Source organism: Pantherophis guttatus, chromosome 1 (genome assembly GCF_059756535.1).
Source record: "Pantherophis guttatus breed Tessera chromosome 1, ASM5975653v1, whole genome shotgun sequence".
NCBI lineage: Eukaryota > Metazoa > Chordata > Lepidosauria > Squamata > Colubridae > Pantherophis > Pantherophis guttatus.
In genome coordinates this window covers 321630250-321652773 of record NC_142063.1, presented here as the reverse complement: position 1 = coordinate 321652773, position 22524 = coordinate 321630250, and the positions used below count along the sequence as shown (strand labels likewise).

Here is a 22524-nt window from a genome sequence, read left to right as displayed (position 1 = left end):
AATTGAGCTGTGCCATCAGTTCAACAAGAAAGGCTTTTTTGAGGGAGGCAGTATCTTCCCAAATATGAGCTATGATCATGTATATCTCCAATCTGTAGAACAATATTGTATTCTCGTGTAGTACCATCATCACAGGGGAAAATATCTTCAAAGCATGCACCACCAAGCTATCATCTGGAGAATTTAAAGAAAAGGGGATTGAAACTGGAAAATCCTTTGTTATCTTAAAAATATGAGTACATTTCCTCATAATTCACCATCCATAGACTCTTTTTGTGAGATAGCGGCCACGTAAATGTGTTTAATAGATAAATAAATAATTCAATAAAATCTTACTTGCCAAACCCCTCTTGAGCTCCCTCGTGACTCATTTCTTTCTCCCCTGCATATCATTCATTCACATATACAAAACATGGGGCCTGCACTCAGATAACAGTCTAACCCTAAATCCAGGCTAATAAACCCCAGCATGAAGATGATTTTTGGAGAGGTTGAGTTGTGTTAGTGTCACTGATTCTGAAGAGCATTTTTCCTGATGGGGGTTTCTCCCAATTCAACAACCCTAAAGTGCTCTTGGTTGGCTTAATCAGCATCATTTGTTCTGCCTGTCAACAGTTCTTCAAGGACTCGAGTTCTTTGCAAGCAAATTTGGAAGGAAGGTCTTCAGGACTCATAAATTATAGCACGGAGGATGAGAGATGAATGCCTTCATGGAGTCAGCCTCACGCTTTTCCAAATGAAGTTCCTTCTGTTTTGCATTTATGAACAGAGTAAGAAGCAGTCTTTCTTTATTTTTGTCCAAAAAGTTTCCAGGATGGTTGCCATCAGTGAAAATATCATGTTGACAATGAAGCTCCAGAATGACTTGAAAAAGACTTGGGGGAAAATAAAAACGTGTTTGCCTGATGTTAAAAAAACATACAGAATGTATTCACACCAGAAGAGATGGAGTAAAGAGCATTCGTTACCTAGGATGCTACTACTGAAAAGTGGCCATAGCTCTTCATCTGACTGGAAGACAGGAGCACTCATAGGATGGCTCCTGGTAAGGTCCTCAAGACTCATATAGATCAGGGGTCTCCAACTTTGGTCACTTTAAGACTTGTGGACTTCAACTCCCAGAGTTCCTTAGCCAGCAAAGCTGAGTTGAAGTCCACAAGTCTTAAAGTGACCAAGGTTGGAGACCCCTGATATAGATCACATCCACCAGCTCAAGAAGACTCACCATCTGAAGCAGGAAAACCTCAGACACCAACTTGAAAACAAATTCAGAGAAGGGCAACTAGGGAGATCATGACTATACAGAGTGAATTCTTATGGAGTGGTTAAAAATAAATATAGTACATATACTGCAACTTCAGTGGCCTGACTAGTTTAGGGATATTTCCTCCACAACTTTGGTTAGCGAATCCTAACACAGAGGACTACCATAGCAAGTAAGCGTAGCAAGTTATGAAACCATTAAAGAAGATGTTTAGATATCTAAGGGGGTTAGGCTAGCACTGTCCAAATACCCTGATACTCTGGTAATAGTAATGCACCCTGGTAAGCTACTGTAATATCTACTGAGATATCTTCTAGGTGGGCTTTCTTTGGAAGCTAGGGCTGGTACAACATCCAGACTGCTACTCAACAAACAATCCTTGCTTTGAGGTTGCCATGTCAGTTGCCAATTGAATTCCAGGCCCAATTCAAAGTGCTGGGAATCAAAGCCCATTAAAATGTATCAGATTAACAGAGTTGGAAGGGACCTTGTAGGTCATCTTGTCCAACCCCCCGCTCAAGCAGGAGAACCTACACCATTTCTGACAAATGGCAGTCCAATCTCTTCTTGAAGGCCTCCAGTGATGAAGCTCCCACAACTTCTGAAGGCAAGCTGTTCCATTGGTTGATTGTTCTCACTGTCAGAAAATTTCTCCTTATTTCTAGGTTGAATCTCTCCTTGATCATTTTCCATCCATTATTGCTTGTCTGGCTTTCAGGTGCCTTGGAAAATAGCTTAACCCCTTCCTCTCTCTGGCAGCCCTTCAAATATTGGAAGAAGGCTACCATGTCTCCCCTGCTCTTTCTCTTCACTAGACTAGCCATGCCCAGTTCCTGTAACCGTTCTTCATATGCTTTAATCTCCAGTCCCCTAATCATCCTGGTTGCTCTTCTCTGCACTTTTTCTTATACCAGGGATAGTCTTAGCAAGTATGCTTCTACTGGTTTGATCTGAACACTAAGGTAAAAATACTATTATCAATATCCACCTTGTAAGAAATTAAGGAGTAAGAAAAAGGATTTTTTTTGTAAAATCCCCATGTTATGGAACATATTTTCCCAGGGGTGAAATGCTCCCGGTTCGGACCGGATTGCCTGATCCAGTAGCGATGGAGGCAGGTGGTTCGGAGAACCGGTAGCAAAAATCCCTGCCCCCACCCCCATGTCCAGTTGAGCCGCACGATCATCAGAGGCTTTTTCTTTTAATTTTTAAAAGCATTTTTTCTACAACCTCTTCGGCTGAAAAAATGCTTTTAAAAGTACAAAAAAAAAGCCTCTGATTATCGCGCAGCTCAACTGGGATCGTCATCAGCTGATGATCCCAGCTGAGTTGCCTGATTGGCAGAGGCTTATTTTCTTTTAAAAGCCTCTGACGATCCAAGCTGAGTTGCCTGATCGCCAGAGGCTTTTAAAAGAAAAAAAGCCTCTGCCGTTCAGGCAACTCAGCTGGGATCGTCCGAGCCTTTTGAAAGCATTTTTTTACAACATCTTTGCCGAAGAGAAAAAATGATTTTAAAAGAAAAAAAAAATTGGCCACACCCACCCAGTCACATTACTCCCCTCCAAGTCACGCCCACAGAACTGGTAGTAACAAATTTTAGATTTCACCACTGTATTTTCCCCTGGAGGTTCAATTGTCTATAGCTATGTTTCTCCACCCCAGCAAGTTTAAGACACATGGATTTCAACTCCAGATGCCAGCTGGGGAATTCTGGGAGTTGATGTTCACACAACTTCCTCAACTGAAGTTGAGGAACTCTGGTTTATGGCATCCTTTTGATCCGAGAGGCCCTAAAAACTGTCTTGTTCCAGGTAACCTTTGGGCTCTAGGAAACAAGAAATCCACCATGTAATTTTTGTTACTACTATAATGACTTTCATGCAATTAATTAGTACTGGATTATTTTAAATTGAGATAGTCTGCCTGGCTTTGCTTGCATATACTGCTTAGAGTCAGTCAGATTAGGGTGGTTTATGAATACGGTTAAATAAATAAACGAGGCTTGGTTTCTCTTGTTCCAAAGTATAGGACATGGAAAACCAATTTAAGTTAAAAGAAGGCAGATACTGAACAAACAACAGGAAAGACTTTCTAACACTAAGAGCAGTTTGATCATGACTCGGAAACAAAGTTGGGTCTGTCACTTGGGGATGCTCTAATTTGCATTTCTGCACTGAACAGGAGACTCAGTGGCCTAAATTATTTATTTTTAAGAGAAGCACTGCCATTTATATGCAGTTCAGTTTCAATGTTGTTCTATATAGCTCACAGGTAATAGAAAAATGAAAAATAACACACACACACGCTCCAAACTAATAATAACAGGAAACCTTCCTATCTACCTAAAGCAGGGGTGTCAAACTGGTGGCCCATGAGCCGGATGCGTCACATGCAGGCCACGCCCACCCCAGCTCCGCAAAGGCCAAAAAATGTTGTGATATGTCACGATACGCAGAGGTGGGTTCTAAAATTTTTTACTACCAGTTCTGTGGGCGTGGCTTATTTTGTGGGCGTAGTTTGATGGTCATGTGACAATTCTTTAGGATTTAGCAGAGGTACTGGTCTACCAGGCTTTTAACTGCTTGCAGAGCCATACCGGTCTACCCATTTGTTTTTTGCAGGCACTGATCTACTCATGTATTTTTGCAGGCACTGATCTACTCATTTGTTTTCTTTTAACACTGATCAGCTGTAGGGCGGCCCTTTGAAGCCCCGCGGCAAGAGTTTAAACAGTTTTTTTCCCTCTAGCCATCAGTTGGGACTCAGGAGGCAGCAATAGATTGGGGGTGGGGCCAAATAAAAGGTAAGAATAATGCGGGGGTGGGGGGCGCGGGGGATGGGGTAGGCGGGGGGCAGAATCAGTTCGGTGATGTCATATCGTCACTGCTACCGGCTCAGGAGAACCAGGTCGAACCGGGAGGAACCCACCACTGACGATACGTCATGTGATGTGATCGAGTTTGATACCCGTGACCTAAAGGAACAAAAGGACACAATGTTGATCACCTATACAGGGAGAGAACTTACTGTACTGTCAGTTCTAGCTTATATTATTCTAAGGATTCCCATTTCAAGTGGGAGGAACATCTGGGCATCCTCAACCCCATCTCTTTTTCCCACTTATTCTCTCCTTCTTGCACACTCATGGTTCATTTCTTTAGAGCAGCTGGCTACCTCTGCCTACAGGCTGCAAGAAATCACCATCCTTAAATGGGCACACAGGGGAAGACCAGAAAAGAACAGTCTTCTGTATCAAGCTACAATCACATCACAATACATCCTCAAAGTATCAATGAGCTAGCCAGCCAGCTGCGTCAGCCTTGCAAGTAGTCCAGATAAGAAGCACATCAAGAAATACTAAATTTACCTTTATTGTAAGATTACTTTAGCAGGATCTTGAAAATTTCAAAGCACATCTCTACCCTCCCTCACCTTTACAATCCAAGAACTGCGGAGGACCTTTTCTGAGACACCTGCTATGCCTATATGTGAGCTCAGCTGCCCATTGTCTAGTCCAGTGATGGCGAACCTTTTCTGCACCGAGTGTCAAAACTGGAATGTGCGAATGTGCACGCACATGCGTGCACCAGAGCACCAGAACCATGAAGACCAGCTGGCCGGCCAGCTGGTCTTCACGCACGGGGGAGCACCAGAAACCAGAAGAGCAGTTTCCCCACGTGCATGCGCACATCAGGAAGCTGAGCTTCCGGTTTCCAGCATGCACGTGTGTGCCGGTCACCTGATCTTTCTGTTTCTGGCACCCATACATGCACGAAGACCAGCTGGCCAGCACACATGCACATGTCAGAAACTGGAAGCTCAGCATGAGCATGCACACCAGGGAGCTGCTCTTCTGGTTTCCGGAGCTCCCACACATACAAAAACCAGCTGGCCAGTGCATCAGAACCCAGAAGAGCAATGGGAGACAGATGGTGTCCACTTCCGGCATGCATGCCATAGGTTCGTCATCCTGGGTCTAGTCTATGTTCATCTGTCCACTTGTCCCAAAAGTCATTCCTACATACCATTACAAGCTGCATGTTTTAAGAACTATTAAGGCTACTACTCTAGGTGAGGGCTAGGAAAGCAATAGGTGGGCATTCGATTCCTATTCACCAGTGGTGGGTTCCTCCCGGTTCGGCCCGGTTCTGTTGAGCCGGTAGCAGTGACGATATGACGTCACCGAACCGGTTCTGCCACCCCTGCCACCTCCACCCCACCCCACATTATTCTTACCTTTTATTTGGCCCCACCCCCAATCTATTGCTGCCTCCTGAGTCCCAGCTGATGGGCTATAAGGAAAAAAAATTGTTTAAACTCTTGCTGCGGGGCTTCAAACGGCCACCCTACAGCTGATCAGTGGTAAAAGGCAGTTTGGTGGTAGACCGATGTCTTCAAAAACAAATGAGTAGACCGGTGCCTGCAAAAATACATGAGTAGATCAGTGCCTGCAAAAATAAATGGGTAGACCAGTGCCTGCAAAAATACATGAGTAGACCAGTGCCTGCAAAATAAATGGGTAGACCAGTGCCTGCAAAAATAAATGGGTAGACTGGTACAGCTCTGCAAGCAGTTAAAAGCCTGGTAGACCAGTACCTCTGCTAAATCCTAAAGAATTGTCACATGACCATCAAGCCACGCCCACAAAATAAGCCATGCCCACAGAACCGGTAGTAAAAGATTTTAGAACCCACCCCTGCTATTCACCCTCTGTCCCTTTCTACTCTCAGTGCAGCTGCTTTATTTCATTTAACAGCAGGCCCAGCTGAAGCTGCAGAAAATAAAACCAGCACTTCCAATTGAGCCTACAGCATGTAAAGTCAGTCAAAGTATGGATGTAATCCATTTGCATCCTTCGGTCAGCAATTTTCAGACAGTTCTGGACCATTTAAAATTTCTCGGACATTTCTAAAAGCAGCCATCTAAAACAGACGGCACAGGAACCCTTGTTTGTATTTCTTTCAATTGCCGCAGTAAATTTGACGCCTGATTTTTATATCAACTGGTTTCCAACAAATCAGAAGCCCTGCAGTTCTTTAGAGGCATTAAGATAGGTGGTTTGCATAAACAAGATTTTTTATATATATACTGAAGTTTTAAGAGCAATATAAAATGGTTTCAGGGAAAATGCACTGGGATTTTTCAATGTTGCAAAGCTGCATTCAAGAGAGAGAGAAAAAGAAAAGCAGTGTCTTTGTGTCTTTAGGAAAAATGAGGCTCAAGCTTCCAGCCTGCTCCTGATGGTGTTTAGCAATTTGCAGGTGCTTAATATGCAATCATTTCCCTCCCCCACAAATAACATTTATTTCCACACTACAGTCCTGTATTCTGTCTCATCATCGGGTTTTTTTCTATCAGCTGGAATTGAAAGCAAAAATTAGATTGTCACTCAGTACCTCATTTGATACGGCAGTTTATTATTTCTCAATGCCTTTTCCTGAGGCCAAGCTTTCTTCATGGAATGTCAATCTTTCTGATCAGTGTGGAATATCTGTTTTTTTCCCCCAATTATTTCAGGAATGTAATGGACAAAAAGCAACAGAAATACTCTGTAGCAACTGAGATCAACAGGACTGAAGAACACACTCCAGTGTAAGCAATATCGGAAGTCTGCTTATATACTTTGAAGTCTACTTTATTTATTTATTTTATTTTATTGTTTATATTTCTATGCCGCCCACTCTCCGAGGACTCTGGGCAGCTTACACCAATAGACAGTATACTAAATAGCATATTGCCCACAACAATCTGGGTCCTCATTTTACCCACCTCGGAAGGATGGAAGGCTGAGTCAACCTTGAGCCAGTGAGATTTGATCCGCTGATCTGCTGAACTAGCAGTCAGCTGAAGTAGCTGCAGTACTGCACTCTAACCACTGCGCCACCTCAGCTCATACTTTAGAAATGCATGTTTCTAAAGAAAGGTGAGGCATCAAATATTTGGCACAGAATTCTTATTCACCACATCAAAACATATTTCTGTTTGACTGACCTGACTCCTCCTTACAGGCTAAAGTGATCTATTGTGGGACAGGTAGAAAGAGACAACCCAAGGATGAAACTAATACCTAGATTTAGTGCACCAAAGTTTATGCAATTATTTTGCATGAATGATCTCTCTAGATCAGTTTCTCAACTTTGACAACTTTATGATGTGTGGAATTCAATTCCCAGAAGCCCCCAGACAGCCGTGTGGGCTATGAATTATGGGAGTTGAAGCCCACACATCTTAAAATTGCCAAAGTTGAGAAACTCTGCTCTAGATACTTGTGCATGATCACTCCCATAGCAGAATCATCTCAGATAATGTACCTGCATCAGGTACAAAACGAGTGGTGTGGTGGCCTAGAGGTGGAGCTCTTGCCTTACAATCAGGAGGCTGTGAGTTCAATCCTAGGTAGAGGCAGATATTTCTCTCTCTGAGCACACTGAGAATATATCTGCTAAACAAAATTCCGCATTGGTGACAGGAAGGGCATCCGGCCATTACAACACTCTGCTAGCTCCATTCAGTTGCCCAGACTCAACCCTGAAAGGGATTATGGGGTTGTTAAATGAAGATGATGATTAGGTACAAAACCAAGATCTCTTCTAGTTTTGTTTTTTTTTAATTTGATTTATATGCCGCCCTTCTCCAGAGACTCAGGGCGGCTTACAATGCGTTAAGCAATAGCCTTCATACTTTTGTATATTTATACAAAGTCAGCTTATTGCCCCCACAAACTGGGTCCTCATTTCACCTACCTTAGAAAGGATGGAAGGCTGAGTCAACCTTGAGCCTAGTGAGATTCGAACTTACAGTAATTGCAGACAGCTGGTGTTAATCACAATGCTATCAGTTTGCTGAGCCACCAGGCCCAGCTACCAGAGTTTTGTTCAACTTCTTCCCCCTGGAGCTTTTCCTAATGCTGCTTCTGTCAAAACTGTTCGTTTCAGTACATTTTCTAGCTGACAAGCACCAAACCCTTTTACTGGAACTCTCAGTGATTCTGTTATCTTCCTAGCAGCCTAGAGCATTGATGTCAGTTCTGATTTATAGTTTTTCAGCTGATCCTACACATTTTCTTCTCAGCAACTTTATGACATCACTCTTGCTTGGTTTTCTGCCTCCAGCAGATATTCTCAATCAGCCTTCATTCAGTTTATACTGCCTTTATATTATACTAGAAATATTAATATATACATAAGCAAAGAATATAGAGATTGAGGTAATCATGATTAAGGGATACCTGCAGTTTCAGATGTTATCATAAACCAAATAATTAGGCAGACTCCAATAGATATGGAATCAATGACTCACCATGAAAACTGACTTTTATATTACATGAAATCATACTTGGCAAATGCTTTTTTTTTTTCAGTACAGGAAAGTGCCAGAACACAAGGTACAAGTGGCTGTTTCCTTGGCATGACTTTCCTTTTTAAGCAACCAAGAGTGTTAGTTTGTGTGGTGGTGGGAGGAAAATTATGTAACAATATCGTTTTCCCTGTCTTCCTTGGGACAGGCAAACCTGGCTATGCCTGCAGGTTAAAAGTTTAGGAAAGTTTTGCCCTCTTAGGCTCAGTACCTGGCTGGAGTAAAATGTGATCATATTGCCATCTAATTAGCCATAAGATGCTCAGTGTCCGGGGGAGGAATATAAAGGCTCCATCACAAAGCTGTACAATGAAAAGTCAGAGGGGGCTGCATTAATAATTCAGCCCAAGTCAGCGTTGAATGTCATTTCTTTATCTCTGGCTCCTTCTGGTAAGCAGATAGCCCTTATCAAGAAACTTCTATTCAGCATGATACACCCATCCGGGCTCTGGACGCAAAAGACACTGGAGTGTGTTTCTTGCATCTTTATGGGGAAAAGTAATTTCTCATATCTCATTTTGGCTTTATCAGCTATGATTCTTTCCTCGGGAGAAAATTAATAGCTTACAAACCCCGATTAAAAGCGCATAACCATTTTGGAGCAAGATATCTATTCCTAAAGAACATTTGGAGGAGTACCTAATTTTGCTTCTTATGACTTACGTCAGTGCAAATACAGTTTTCAATGCTCTTGTGACTTTAAAAGAATAAGTGTAATCTAGAGTGTTGAATTACATACAACAACAGCAAAGTTCACTTACAGGCTGGCTTTTCATAACACAATAAACTAGGTTACTAAATTAAACCATTTCCTTGGCTTGTACAGCAAATTTAATATTTAATGAGATGGGTTTTACACAATGCACAAACTATAAAAAAAAACCCCACCCAGATTAAATTTGAAGCTAGTCAAATTTGGTATATTGTATGAATATAGCAATCAGACCTTTAATTGATGTAATGCAGCATTTCAGTATTTCTTGGACTTATCTACTCAGGTGGGAGGGTTGGGGAAAAAGTAGATTTTAAAAATTCTTGCATATATCTATATTTATCACCATCATTCTGTAAAAACACACTCATATCATCTATGCAAGATTTGGATCTCTCTTCTGCCCAGTGTCTGACATATTGAATCCCATATACAAAAATATTGGTTATATTTCAACACATTAGTTAGAACAATTAACCAGTGGAACAACTTGCCTCCAGAAGTTGTAAATGCTCCAACACTGGAAGTTTTTAAGAAGAGATTGGATAACCATTTGCCTTAAATGGTATAGGGCTTCCTGCCTGAGCAGGGGGTTGGACTAGAAGACCTCCAAGGTCCCTTCCAACTCTGTTATTCTATTCTATTCTATTCTATTCTATTCTATTCTATTCTATTCTATTCTATTCTATTCTATTCTATTCTATATCAACAAGGCTACTCTACTAGGGAATTTTTGATAAACTCTCGTTCGTGTAACTAAAGCTGCAAGACTTGGGCTGCAAAAATTAGGATGATTGCCAGGTTGCAGCAAAGAGATGCAGGTAATTCTCTTTCCTGTCTTCGAGTTGGTTGCTTGGATTTTTGCAGCTCAAATGTGGCACCCCCACTGTATTAGAAAATAAAATGTTATACTTATAATTTATGGGGGGGGGAAATCTTGTCAGGCTCCCAGCTGGAGTCACATGGGACTTTATTTCTGGACTGACATACATTGCTGAAGTGTGGGTTTGAACTCTAAATTAGCTTTGAAGTGCACTTGGTCTTTGAAGAGAGACTTCTAATCAGCAATTCTGACCCATCTGCACAGTGTTTCCAGCTAGCATTTGTCTGTTCACCAGTGTACACACTTCATGATATGGTTTATTTCCAAGGTTTACCCTAAGATTAGAAAGCAGGGAATCTTTTGAATTCAAACAACATGATGCTTAAAAAAAAATAATCAAGCACTATGCATTTTAACAGGCTGCAAATGAAATGCAGTAGATAAGAAGAAGTTCCAACCAAACCAGGAGACAAAAATTGTTGTAGTGGAACAGACAGGTGTCAAAAACAAGTTTTTTAACAGGGTCCAATATGCCATAATATATATAGTCCTCACTTTAGCTGCCCACAAGCCAAGATGTCTATCAATGTTTCATAGTTTGAGATTGCCAAACAGTTTGGTGGTTTTTGAACATATGAGGTATCAGCAACTCCTTAAAAGTATGAAAACAATGCCTGATTGATTTTTGGAAGCTATAAGAGAATTCAGAATACAAGTCCTCTGCCCTCTTCTATGGCTACAATACTCTGTTATTCCTTCCTTCTATGGTAATCCTTCTATGGATTTTTATTCATAAAATCCAAAATATTAAAACAAACATGTGCAAATTGTATGTAAATTGGCAAGTATGCAAACAGTAATTCGAGGAGTATACTCATCCTTATTACAGTCAATACAGTCAGTACTACAGCTTATAAGCACAATAAGATCAGTGGTAAAATAATAGACCAAAGAGCACTTTGAATTATGTTTATGTAATACCTATCAATATTGGAAATCTTTTTTTACCTGTTGTTCTTTTATATCACTCATATGATTTTAACTAGCAATTTATATAATTTAAAATAAAATAACTGTAATGGTAGATGGCATCTTGTATTAAGCAAGACCTCTGATCGTCCAACTTGGAACTATTAGACTGCTGTCTTCCGTATGGCTATGCTGCTTCAAATAATCTCGCCTCTCATTTTATTGGCTCGACTATAACCCATTGATAAAATTCATGTCAGTACATAGGCAGGTACTGAGCATGACAACAAAGGTTAAAAAAACCAGGCAACAATGAATATGGAAACATTTTCTATTTTGAAAACCTCTACCATTAAGTTAAATAATCGGTATACAGATAAGATGTTAGCAGATTATACTGTACAATTAGCTTGGAGATCTGAAAAAAATGGACCCTAACACTTAAAAGCAAGCAAAGTATATATTATACCATTGAAATATCAATTCTTAATGTCTGGACTAAAACAAAAGAAACTTTAGATCAGGATGTATCACTCCCAGAAATCTTTCATGTTTTAAATTAACTTTGGGAATAGGGAGATATATTTTTATTATTATTAAATATTTTATTGTGATTTTTCCATTTTCCATAGTTCCAATACATAAACGATCAGACAGTGTTACTTTTCCTACAGGTTAGATTAATTTTATACATATTCTATAACTCCAAATATATATATTTTTTAAACTTTATACTAATTTTCATCCATTTTTAACTCGGTTATCAATCCACCTGTACCAATTATCCCACACCGTATAGTATTCTGAATCCTCTTTTTCATTTAATTCTAATGTTAATTTATTCATTTCAGCACAATCAAATATTTTCTGAATAATAGATTCCTCAGGTGGTATATTGTTTCCTTTCCAATATTGTGTGTAAGTTATTCTCGCTGCTGTGAGTATATGAATGATTAAATATCTTGGGTTTTTTTTATCATATTTGGTCCTTAGTACTCCCAGGAGAAAAGTTTCTGGAATCAGAATTCTGGAATTCTGGTATTGGAGTAAAATACAAAATTGGCTATAAGAATTAATTAATAATACAATCGAATTGATTCCAGGGATATACTTTTTATACCATGTCAATGCCTTGCACAAATCCATTAAAGCTACAGACTCTTTGTGTCAGCATAATCACAGCTGTGCAAGCCCATATTCAACCAGGTTGAATAATGTGTGCCTTTTGTTGTAGACTGATGCTTCAAATATAATTATACCCTTTTCACAATCCTTAAAGGGTTCATTGTAGCAGTTTAGCTTTATTTTCCAGAACTGCTTGAATTCAAACTGAGAAATAAGTTTGAAGTAGACTTGGAACTACCTGGATAAAGACCCTACTGAAATTCAGTGGTGAGAAAAATAAGGTTTTTAGGCAAGAAAATCCAGATGCACCAGTGGTTGGTTGCTACCGGTTCGCCCCAATTCAGGTGAACCGGTAGCAGCGGACGTCATCAAATACGATCTGCGCAGATGCAGAAGCTTCTGCGCATGTGCAGATGTAGGGCGTACGCGAGCGAACCGGTAGCAAAGGTAAGTGAAACCCACCCTTGAGATGCACAGGTATAGAATAAGTGGTACCTGGTTCAATAGTAGTAACTGTGAGAGGGATCTTGGAGTCCTAGCGGACAGTCACTTAAATATGAACCAGCACAGTGCGGCGGTTGCCAAAAAAAGCCAATGCAGTCCTAGGCTGCATTAACAGAGGGATAGAATCAAGGTCACATGAAGTGTTAATACAACTTGATAAGACCACACTTGAAATATTGCATACAGTTTTAATTGCAACAATATAAAAAAGATGTTGAGATTCTAGACAGAGTGAAGAGAAGAACAATCAAGATAATTAGGGGACTGAAGTCTAACACATATATTTTTTTTTAATTTTGATTTATATGCCGCCCTTCTCCGGAGACTCAGGGCGGCTTACAGTGCGTTAAGCAATAGCCTTCATACTTTTGTATATTTATACAAAGTCAGCTTATTGCCCCCACAAACTGGGTCCTCAATTTACCTACCTTAGAAAGGATGGAAGGCTGAGTCAACCTTGAGCCTGGGGAGATTTGAACCTGCAGAAATTGCAGGCAGCTGTGTTAATAACAGGGTGCATTAAACCACTGTACTACCAAGGCTCCTGTTATGGAGCTTATCATATGAAGTATGATTGCTGGAATTGGGTATATCTAGTTTAATGAAAAGAAGGATTGGGGTGATATGATAGCAGTGTTCCAATATCTAAAGAGCTGCCACAAAGAAGAGGGAGTCAACCTATTCCAAAACATCTGAAGGTAGGACAAGAAGCAATGGATGGAAAGTAATCAAGGAGAGAAGCAACCTAGAACTAAGAGAAATTTTCTGAGAGTTAGGACAATTAATCAGTGGAACGACTTGCCTTCAGAAGTTGTGAATGCTCCAACACTGGAGGTTTTTAATAAGAGATTGAACAACCATTTATCTGAAATGGTTAGGGTTTTCTGCTTGAGCAGGGGGTTGGACTAGAAGACCTCCAAGGTCCCTTCCAATTCTGTTATTCTGTTATACACATAACTGATAAGTTATCCTGGTGCATTACACACAGAGTTTCCAAAAGGGTTATATCCAAATTGTATTAACAGTGTAATTTGTGTTAAAATGTGTAGTTCTGTTGGTGAAATATTACTGTCCCAAGGTTACACAATTAACCTTACTCTAACCAAATCTCCTGCATCTTGTACCACCCTATACTACAAATAATGTGCAATTCTGTGGAAAACTGGTCAAAATCACCATCACTTTTATTTAATGTGTTTTCTTAAATAATCATTTTGTTTAAATAAGTTACTAGTTTTGTGAATGATGGGCAGCAGAAGCATCCAGTTATTGTATTATTTATGCATGGTGAAATCCATCTAATCTAGTAGATCATGCTATTCAGGTTTTAAACCAATATGATCCAGCAAGAAAAAGAACAAGAAAGGGGTTTTTGTTATATCTAGCATCTTCATATAGAACTGGAACAGTTTCCTGTATAAACCCAAGTATAGCCACTATTCATTAGTGCAGATTCATTAACATAGATAAGTAAGTGTATGGTAACCATCCACCATAGCTGCTCTAGCCATTAGATGCACCGTTGGTGCCTCTTTGACCTCCATATCTGAAGGTCCATAATCCTGCCTGGAGAATTGATTTCACATTGTTCTACAAATGATGCAGAATAACATTGTACTATGGAAACCATTAGTTGTCACTTCCCAATGAAGTCTCTTGGCAATAGGAATTCCTAGGGATAGAAAATCACCTCTGCCAAATATTTTCTCAATTTTAAAGCTATTCCACTTTTATTTTGATCTATCAAATGTCTCTTGGCAGGAGATTTAGGCCATGTTCAGGAGGGATGACCGGATTACTCTGTCCTATAGTTTGGACTAAGCATCAGGCTGCTGGTTCATCTAAAGATTAATAATGGAATATTACAGTTTAACCAAATCCAGCAGGCCCCCTATTATATTCTGACAGATTTATTACTAATCAGGATTAAGCCTTTTAAGGCCCAGGATCACAAGTGTTCCCCACCTCTACCTTTACAGCCTTAAAAGTTACCTCCAGTTACATCTGCTGAAAATCACTGGCACAATGTTTGATACTGAGACTGGAAAAACATGACAATTTTACTGCAGTAAAGGCCTAAAATAGGTTTTACAAATCTACTAATAGCCTTAGTAAATTTTTCAGCTACTAGAAGGTACCCATCCCTATTATATATTGAAGTGACATAATAATACTAGAACAGGTAGAATTAGTGGGACATAACAGTAGAGTCAGTAGAATTGGTTTGACTTGCTGTTTTGCTTCTGTAAGAATTGCTTTGCTAAGAATTAGAACTGCCTCTGCCATTTGTTTCTACCAGTGATCTCACTTATGTGTTATGTTTTTCTGTATCACTCTGTACCTGGTGGATATCTCAAGAAGCGGGGTTGCTAAGCACTCCCCCACCCTTCCTTACTGCACTGCCAAAGGAAGGGATGGGCCAGAGGGCCAGAATTGGGTACTAAGCTGATGTCTCTGAGGGTATAAAAAGGACGCCATATCTTCCCCAAGGTGTGGCTATCTCCTCACATGCATTGTATCTGTATGTTCTGAATATAGTCCCACCCAGTATTTTGTTTTTGGCCATAAATAAAATCTGCTTCTTTTTGCAAGCCTCATCTTGAGTCTCTCTTTTTGGCATTCTGGTGACTCAAGTACATTTTGGGACCTTACAATATGTATTCAGATTCTATTCGTCAGGACTGGTACTCTCTGCATTAGACAGGATAAAGTAGTTGCTTAGGCAGCAAATGTTGAATTATATGAAATGGGTACTGAAGTGCTGGAAGACAATAGCAATAGCACTTAGACATATATACTGCTCCACACTGCTTTACAGTCCTCTCTGAGAAATTATATTGCCCCCAACAATCTGGGCCCTCATTTTACCCACCTCGGAAGGATTGAAGTCTGAGTCAAACTTGGGCCAATGAGAATCAAACTGCTGGCAGTTGGCAGAATTAGCCTGCAATACTGCATTCTAACTATTCACCACACACAATGCTTTCTGTGCCACACCAGGTGTTTGGGCTCTCTCAATGTAGCAAAACTTTTGTTATGCCATAGTTTTCAAGATCACCTATCTATATACAAATGTCTTCCTACTTCTCTTAAAGAACAGTGTTGTGAAATAAATAGGCCTAATGTATATGGGTACAAAATGTTGAAAATATTAAAATGACTGTAGAAATGCTATCTTCGATTGATCAATTTTCTAAAAGAGGCCAAAGAAGACAGATTCAAATGTGTCCTAGTTGGCATTGTGCATCACTTACCTGTTGGAGAAGACCTTGCTGTAGTTAAACACCTGAATTTCCAGCATCTCATTGACATCGATGCTGCTTGCGATGGGCCATCGGAAAGTCTACAAAAATATTGGGAGACAACAAGAAGACAATTGGCATGCTAAGGCACATTTCTTAGATATTCAAGGTATCTATTTCCACCCTGAGCACCATGTATGTGTTGCTCTTCTATAAAAATACAAATAAAGTATATCATTTAGAGCAGAGGTGTTCAAACTTGGCAGCTTTAAGACTTGTGGACTTCAACTCCCACAAGTCCACAAGTCTTAGAGCTGCCAAGTTTGAAGACCTCTGATTTAGAGTTTACTATCTAGAATTACCATTAAATTAAATAGTAAATTATTACTAAATTATTTAATTAAATTCTAATTATCATGAGAAATTGCTCAAAAATTGAAGTACCATTCAACGCTTTAGGATTTCTTTTCTCCCAGAAAGATCTCATGGGAATTCTCCAAAATAAAAAAAAATAAAATGTTTGGGTTTGCCTGTAAGTCACATAATCATCAGAGATGATGAATATTCATCATTGAGAAGAACCCTATGCTTTTTTGAATTGTCAACATTGCTGGACCTTTATCCTGAACCTGAGAAACTTCAATGGTATATAGATAAAGGATGCAAGAAGCTGAATTGATCGAGGAGTTAGTTTTTAAATATCTTAGTTTTTTACACATAGTTCTGTTAAGACTATATTTAGTCTAGTTTAATAGATGTCAACTGTTTTTGTTTGGCTGGTTATTTAATTGTCACATATGTGAGAGACTTGCCTGTGGAATTCCTTAAAATATTTAATTATCAGGTGGGGAAAAAGATGATAGACTACATGGATTGTTCTTACAGTCTTTTCAGCATGCCATACACTAAATGACAGTTTTCTTCACATAAACTCTTCTTTCTACTCACAAGGCATTTCAGTTTCAGTGAAGAGAAGGGCACTGTGCTGCTCCTTTTCAGGGTGTAACTTTTAAAAATACATTTTTGAACAGAGTCTTTTCAAGAGCAACAGCATGTCGTCAATTAACAAAGAAATAATATATAATAATTATAATTATTGCAGAAGAGAAGATTAAGGATTGTTTGTTGTTGTTAGTTGCAAAGTTGTGTCCGACCCATCGTGAGCCCATGGACAATCTTCCTCCAGGCCTTCCTGTCCTCTACCATCCTATGGAGTCCTTTAAAGCTCATGCTGGCTGCTTCAGTGACTCCATCCAGCCACCTCATTCTCTGTCGTCCCATTCTTCTTTTGCCCTCAATCTTTCCCAGCATTAGGCTCTTCTCCAGTGAGCCCCTCCTTCTCATTAGGTGGCCAAAGTATTTGAGTTTCACCTTCAAGATCTGACCTTCTAAAGAGCAGTCAGGGTTGATCTCCTCTAGGACTGACTTGTTTGTTCGCCTTGCAGTCCAAGGGACTCACAGGAGTCTTCTCCAGCACCATACTTCAAAGGCCTCAATTCTTTGGCGCTCAGCTGAGCATTGTTAGCTGTCTTCAAATACCTGAAGAGCTGTCATACTGTAAACTTATTCTTGAACTTATTCTCTTTTCCTCCAAAAGGTAAGACTAAAACTAATGGGATGAAATTTTAAGGCCGTAGATCAGATACTAGGAAGAACAGTAAGAGCTGTCAATTAGTAGAATAGTTACCTCATGGAATGATTTCTTCCATTTTGCTGGAGGTTTTAAATAAGAGACTGGAAAGTCATTTATTAGAAATGTTGTAGTGAATCCTGCAGTGTGAGGGGAATTGAACTTGACAACTATTTTCAATTCTATGATTTTATATGACTCTAGGTCAGTTCTCATAAATTTGAAGACAAATAAAAGAGCCTAGATATCCTTTCCTGGCACACAGGCTTATTCAGCTGCTTATGTGGTTTGATTTATTATTATAGTTTTACGATATCTTTCTATTAAAAATGTCAATGGGGCTTTAAAGCAAATAATTAAAAGACAACGAGACTACAAACCAATAAATAAGCAAGGTTAAAATCAATGCCAGAAGCAATCACGTCGAAATGAATACTCATCACAATGTAAGAGGTTGGGTGCTGTGAAGGAAATAATATTGTGACCAGGTGCAACTTTCCAGGAAAGGGGTTTTATAAGCAGGCTATAGAAGCCTTTCTCCTTGTTAATATTGACCTTGCTCAGATAATAAAGGTATCCAAAAGGCTTCCATATAATTCTGTTTCCTCCTTCAGATCAAGCAGTCCTTTTTACTCTCTGTCTGAATGATGGCTGGGAATGAGAGCACTATAATTCAATCCATTTGGACAGCACCAACAGTGCTATCTACCCGAGTGTATGGCTAGGTGGGAGAAGATGCTCATTTTGGAGAACAAGGACCACAAAAAGTAATACCTACACGGCAGTGATCGGTTGCCCCCGGTTCGCACCGGTTCTATAGAACCGGTAGTAAAACCTGCAGGAGGCTCTGCCCACTGACCCCGACATCATCAGAACGCTTCTGCGGATGCGCAGAAGAGCGTGCGCGCGGCCCCATTGCAAACTGGTAGTAAAGGTAAGTAGAACCCACCCCTGCTACATGGGCTTTCAGAACCCTGCAGAATGTTACAATCTTGTATTTAGATTATTTGTCATGAAGAGGCTCTTTTGTCTTTTCAATCACTCTTTTATGAACTGTTTGCACTTTCTCTTTCATAACACAGGTATGAGTGGATTGACTGTTAAATCACACTGGATAAAATGCAAGGAGAGAGAGAGAGAGAGAGGGAAGGGAGGGAGGGAGGGAAGGAGGGAGGGTGAGAGAACCAGGGAGGGAGAGAGGAAGGGAGGGAGGGAGAGAAGGAGAGAGAGATTCAGAACAATATCCATACAGTGTCTGTTTTAAATTCAATTTAAAACAGACACTGTACGGTTCTTCCTACACTTATAAGAGGTTTCACTTGCATTGCTTTGAGAAAGGTCCAAGATCAATATCTAGCAGCATCTAGATTGTGCTGTTTTGTTTAAAGGTAACAGTTAGTGGGAAAGTCTCTCAGCAGGTGGCAGCAGCTGGCCAATTTTATCTGAACTTGGAAGCTAAACAAAGTCATGCTTGGCTAATACTCATAAAAGTATCCAGCAGGAAATCTTAAGATTACAGGCCGGCTGAGAAATCAAAAAAAAAAAAAAAACATTCCAAAGAAAGACAATGTTAAACTACTTAAATATTTTTGTCAAGAAAACAACATGGGTTCTTTGTAATCTTGTAGTGCAGCTCAACGATGGGGTTTTAAGTGGAAAAGACTTTTCTTTGCCTGGATTTGGCAAAGCAACTGCCGGTTGAAGGAAATAAGCAAATAAAAATGTAGCACGTGCAAAAGTTTGAGTTCATAGGATTTCAAGGAAAAGCCAGGAAAACAAAAAGCATTTGAAATACTGTAGAGCAGGGGTGTCAAACCTGATTTCATTGAGGGCCGCATCAGGGTTGTGTTTGACCTTGTGGGTCCAGGCTGGGTGTGGATAGGCTGGCCACGCCCAGCTAGATGTCACTCCTGTCGGGGGCATCTGTGGTGGCTCAAACGCTCTGCCAGCGAAAATGGGCTCCCGACCTCCGTTTTCACTGGCAGAGGGTTGCAGGAGACCGTGTCAGCCAAAAACAGAGTTCAGGAGTCCATTTTCGCTGGCAGTAGCACTGCGGGCCAATCCTTCGCTGTTTCCAGGGCGGCCCCATGGGCCAGATCTAAGTACCCCGTGGGCAGGATCCAGACCCTGGGCCTTGTGTTTGACAACCCTGCTGTAGAGGCAGGCCAAAGTTGGGCAGGCCAATGGTTTTGAACTGGAGGAAAGCAATTTCTTACATTCCAGGATATGTAAGATTCATGCATGTAATCATTGTACAAACATGCTTTGGCAAAGTCTTGCTAGCCATTAGCCTCATTAACTCTTTTTTAAAAATATATTTTCATTACATCATCTTTGTCTTATTCTCGGCCTACTGTAGAAAAATCTAAATTGTTTTTTATCTATTCCAACTTAGAAGTGGTACTTTCTTATTTACCCCCAAGTGAGCCTTACGATATGACCATTCCATATCACATCACTGATGATATTGTTGATGTCCTGGTCAGGAGCTGGGATTTCCTTGGCTCTTCTGCAGGAAGACATCTCTCTCTCAATCAGGGCAAAATAGAAGCATAAAGTAAAACCATCTATGGCTATTTGGGGTTGATTTGGTATCTACTGGAGAGACTGGACTTATTTTACTTTTCTTCCTCTCCTTGCAGTGCTGCTGGGGAAGGGATTGGATGGAGTTTGTTTTACATTTTATTTTTTTCCTATATCAACCATTGAGAGTTTTTCTTTTACTGTGATGGCTTACAAATTGACCAAATAAATAAAAATTAGCCTGAGTGGCGCAGGAGGCTAATGCCTCCTACTAAGGCAGCATTTAACATCCAGCTGCCTGCAATTACTGCGAGTTCAATTCTCACCAGACTCAAGGTTGACTCAGCCTTCCATCCTTTCTAAAGTGGGTAAATGAGGACCCGGTTTGTGAGGGCAATAAACTGACTTTGTATAAAATATACAAAAGTATGAAGGCTATTGCTTAACGCATTGTAAGCCGCCCTGAGTCTCCGGAGAAGGGCGGCATATAAAAATAAATAAATAAAATAAAATAAAATAAAGAGTCATTTTTTAAAATTTCCATCAATCAATACAAATTGATTGATTGAATGAATGAATGAACAAATGAATGAACAAACGAATGAATGAATGAATGTCAGTCTAGTGAGGTAGTCCAGATAGGAAGCATGCCAAATGAACTAATATTACATTATTATAGGGTTACATTTACAGAATTTTGCAAACCTGAAAGTATATTTCTCCCCCACTGCCTTTACAGCCCACGAAATTAGAGAAGGGGTCCCTTCTAAGACATTTGCCGCATCCACATTGCTTCTGCAGGCTAAGCTGCCTCTTACCCCACCGCTTCCTGGCTGTGCCTCTCTTGTCTCAAGGTCATTTCCTTATACATTACAATGGGTGAAAGTGTTGGAGGGGAGGCCTGCCTTGAAAAGGTGCAGTAGAGTTACAGGAAGGAAGAGAGGTTATCCTTGGAGAAAAGAGAAGGGATGAAATATGAAGAAGGCAGCAGGGCCAATAAACAAAATTGAGAAGATGACACACTTTGGTACCAGTGAAACACAGCAGGCAGAAGCTGCAATGTATTAAAAGATTAACTTGAACCCCCTTTCCAGATGGTGCGTACCAGAAAAACTGATGCCATTTCGCACTCTATTAAGAGTGACAATTTGTTTTCCCAGCCTCAAAACATCTGGCTCTCAACATTCTTCCATCCTAATTGGTGGTTAGCCTTTTTCATTCTCATAAACACCACCCAACCCAGATTATATTCTCATGCTTCACTGTAACAGTCAAGTCAAGGCTGTCAAAAGCAATCTACCAGCTGCAGCCTGTTATTGTCACTGCAAATATTTGTTTGCAAGTCAAGCTATAATCCTGCTGTGATTACAAAGAAAGGTTAAAAGGAGATCAAAACATTGCTTTGCCGTGTAGTAGAAAGCCTCTTCATTATGTCAATCTCAGTGAGTTTAGCCAAATTCAAGATCACTGGAATACTCTCAGTGGAATGCACATTGAGGAGACTTCTTTTCCTTTTATACTAAAATGAGGCTCAGACTCTAAATTCTACTTCTGAATTTAATTTATAAACTCATCAACGAAACATGATTATATGCATATTCTTCCTGAATAAGAGAATATATGCCTACTGTCCCTGTCCTAATGTTTCCGTTAATTGTATTCATTTTATGTATTCAATTCATGCTTATACTTATATATATTATCTAATATGTACTCGACAAAATAAATAAATAAAAGATGAATAAATAAATATTGTACTCCGTTTTTTCAGTATGCCTACTTAAGCCTCACTGTTTCCTAATATAATGCATACTGTTCTTTCACAAAATACACTTTTGTTAACGGTTTTTCAAATTGCAAACTGCTTCACAAGCTCAGGACTTTTCATTAGGCATGTGAACTCATTTCATTTTATAATTTATTTATTTGATTTAAGTATATCCCACTTTTACTTCAAGAGCTCAGTGTCAGGGTTCCAAGTAATATGCCCATAATGAACAAAATTCCGAGGCAGGTATTGTAGATTCCTCAAAGAATAGTTTATTTGGATATATCATATTGGCACAGGCTGGTGAAAACCAACTCTGAGTGTTCCCATGGTTTTCACCTAATTAAAGGTAAAAATTTTCTCCCTTCCCCAAACCATCGGTCACATGGTCTAATCAAGGTGCCATCCAGTTGCCTGGTAACTTTACTCCTCCTTTCTCCGACCACCTGTGGGAATGTCCTTGGTTCCCAGGAGAAAATGCTTTGTTTTGGCTACAAAACCCCAGCTATATCTATTCCCTCCTCCCTATCCCTTAGCTCTAGTGTGGCAACACTGAAGTCTCAAAATGGCTTCAGTCAGGTCAGCTTTAGGGCTGACACTCAGATGAC

General features: G+C 40.0%; 1 protein-coding gene across 4 annotated transcripts in view; it reads right to left on the bottom strand.

Annotated features, from left to right (window-relative positions):
- Positions 1-22524, bottom strand: part of OTOF (otoferlin) — a 177010-nt gene that overhangs the window by 113903 nt on the left and 40583 nt on the right. For all 4 annotated transcript variants that reach the window (XM_034421227.3, XM_034421229.3, XM_034421228.3 and 1 more), the window contains exon 3: positions 16008-16096. In XM_034421227.3, coding sequence (XP_034277118.2) covers positions 16008-16096 — 89 coding nt within the window. The remainder of the gene's footprint in view (positions 1-16007; positions 16097-22524) is intronic.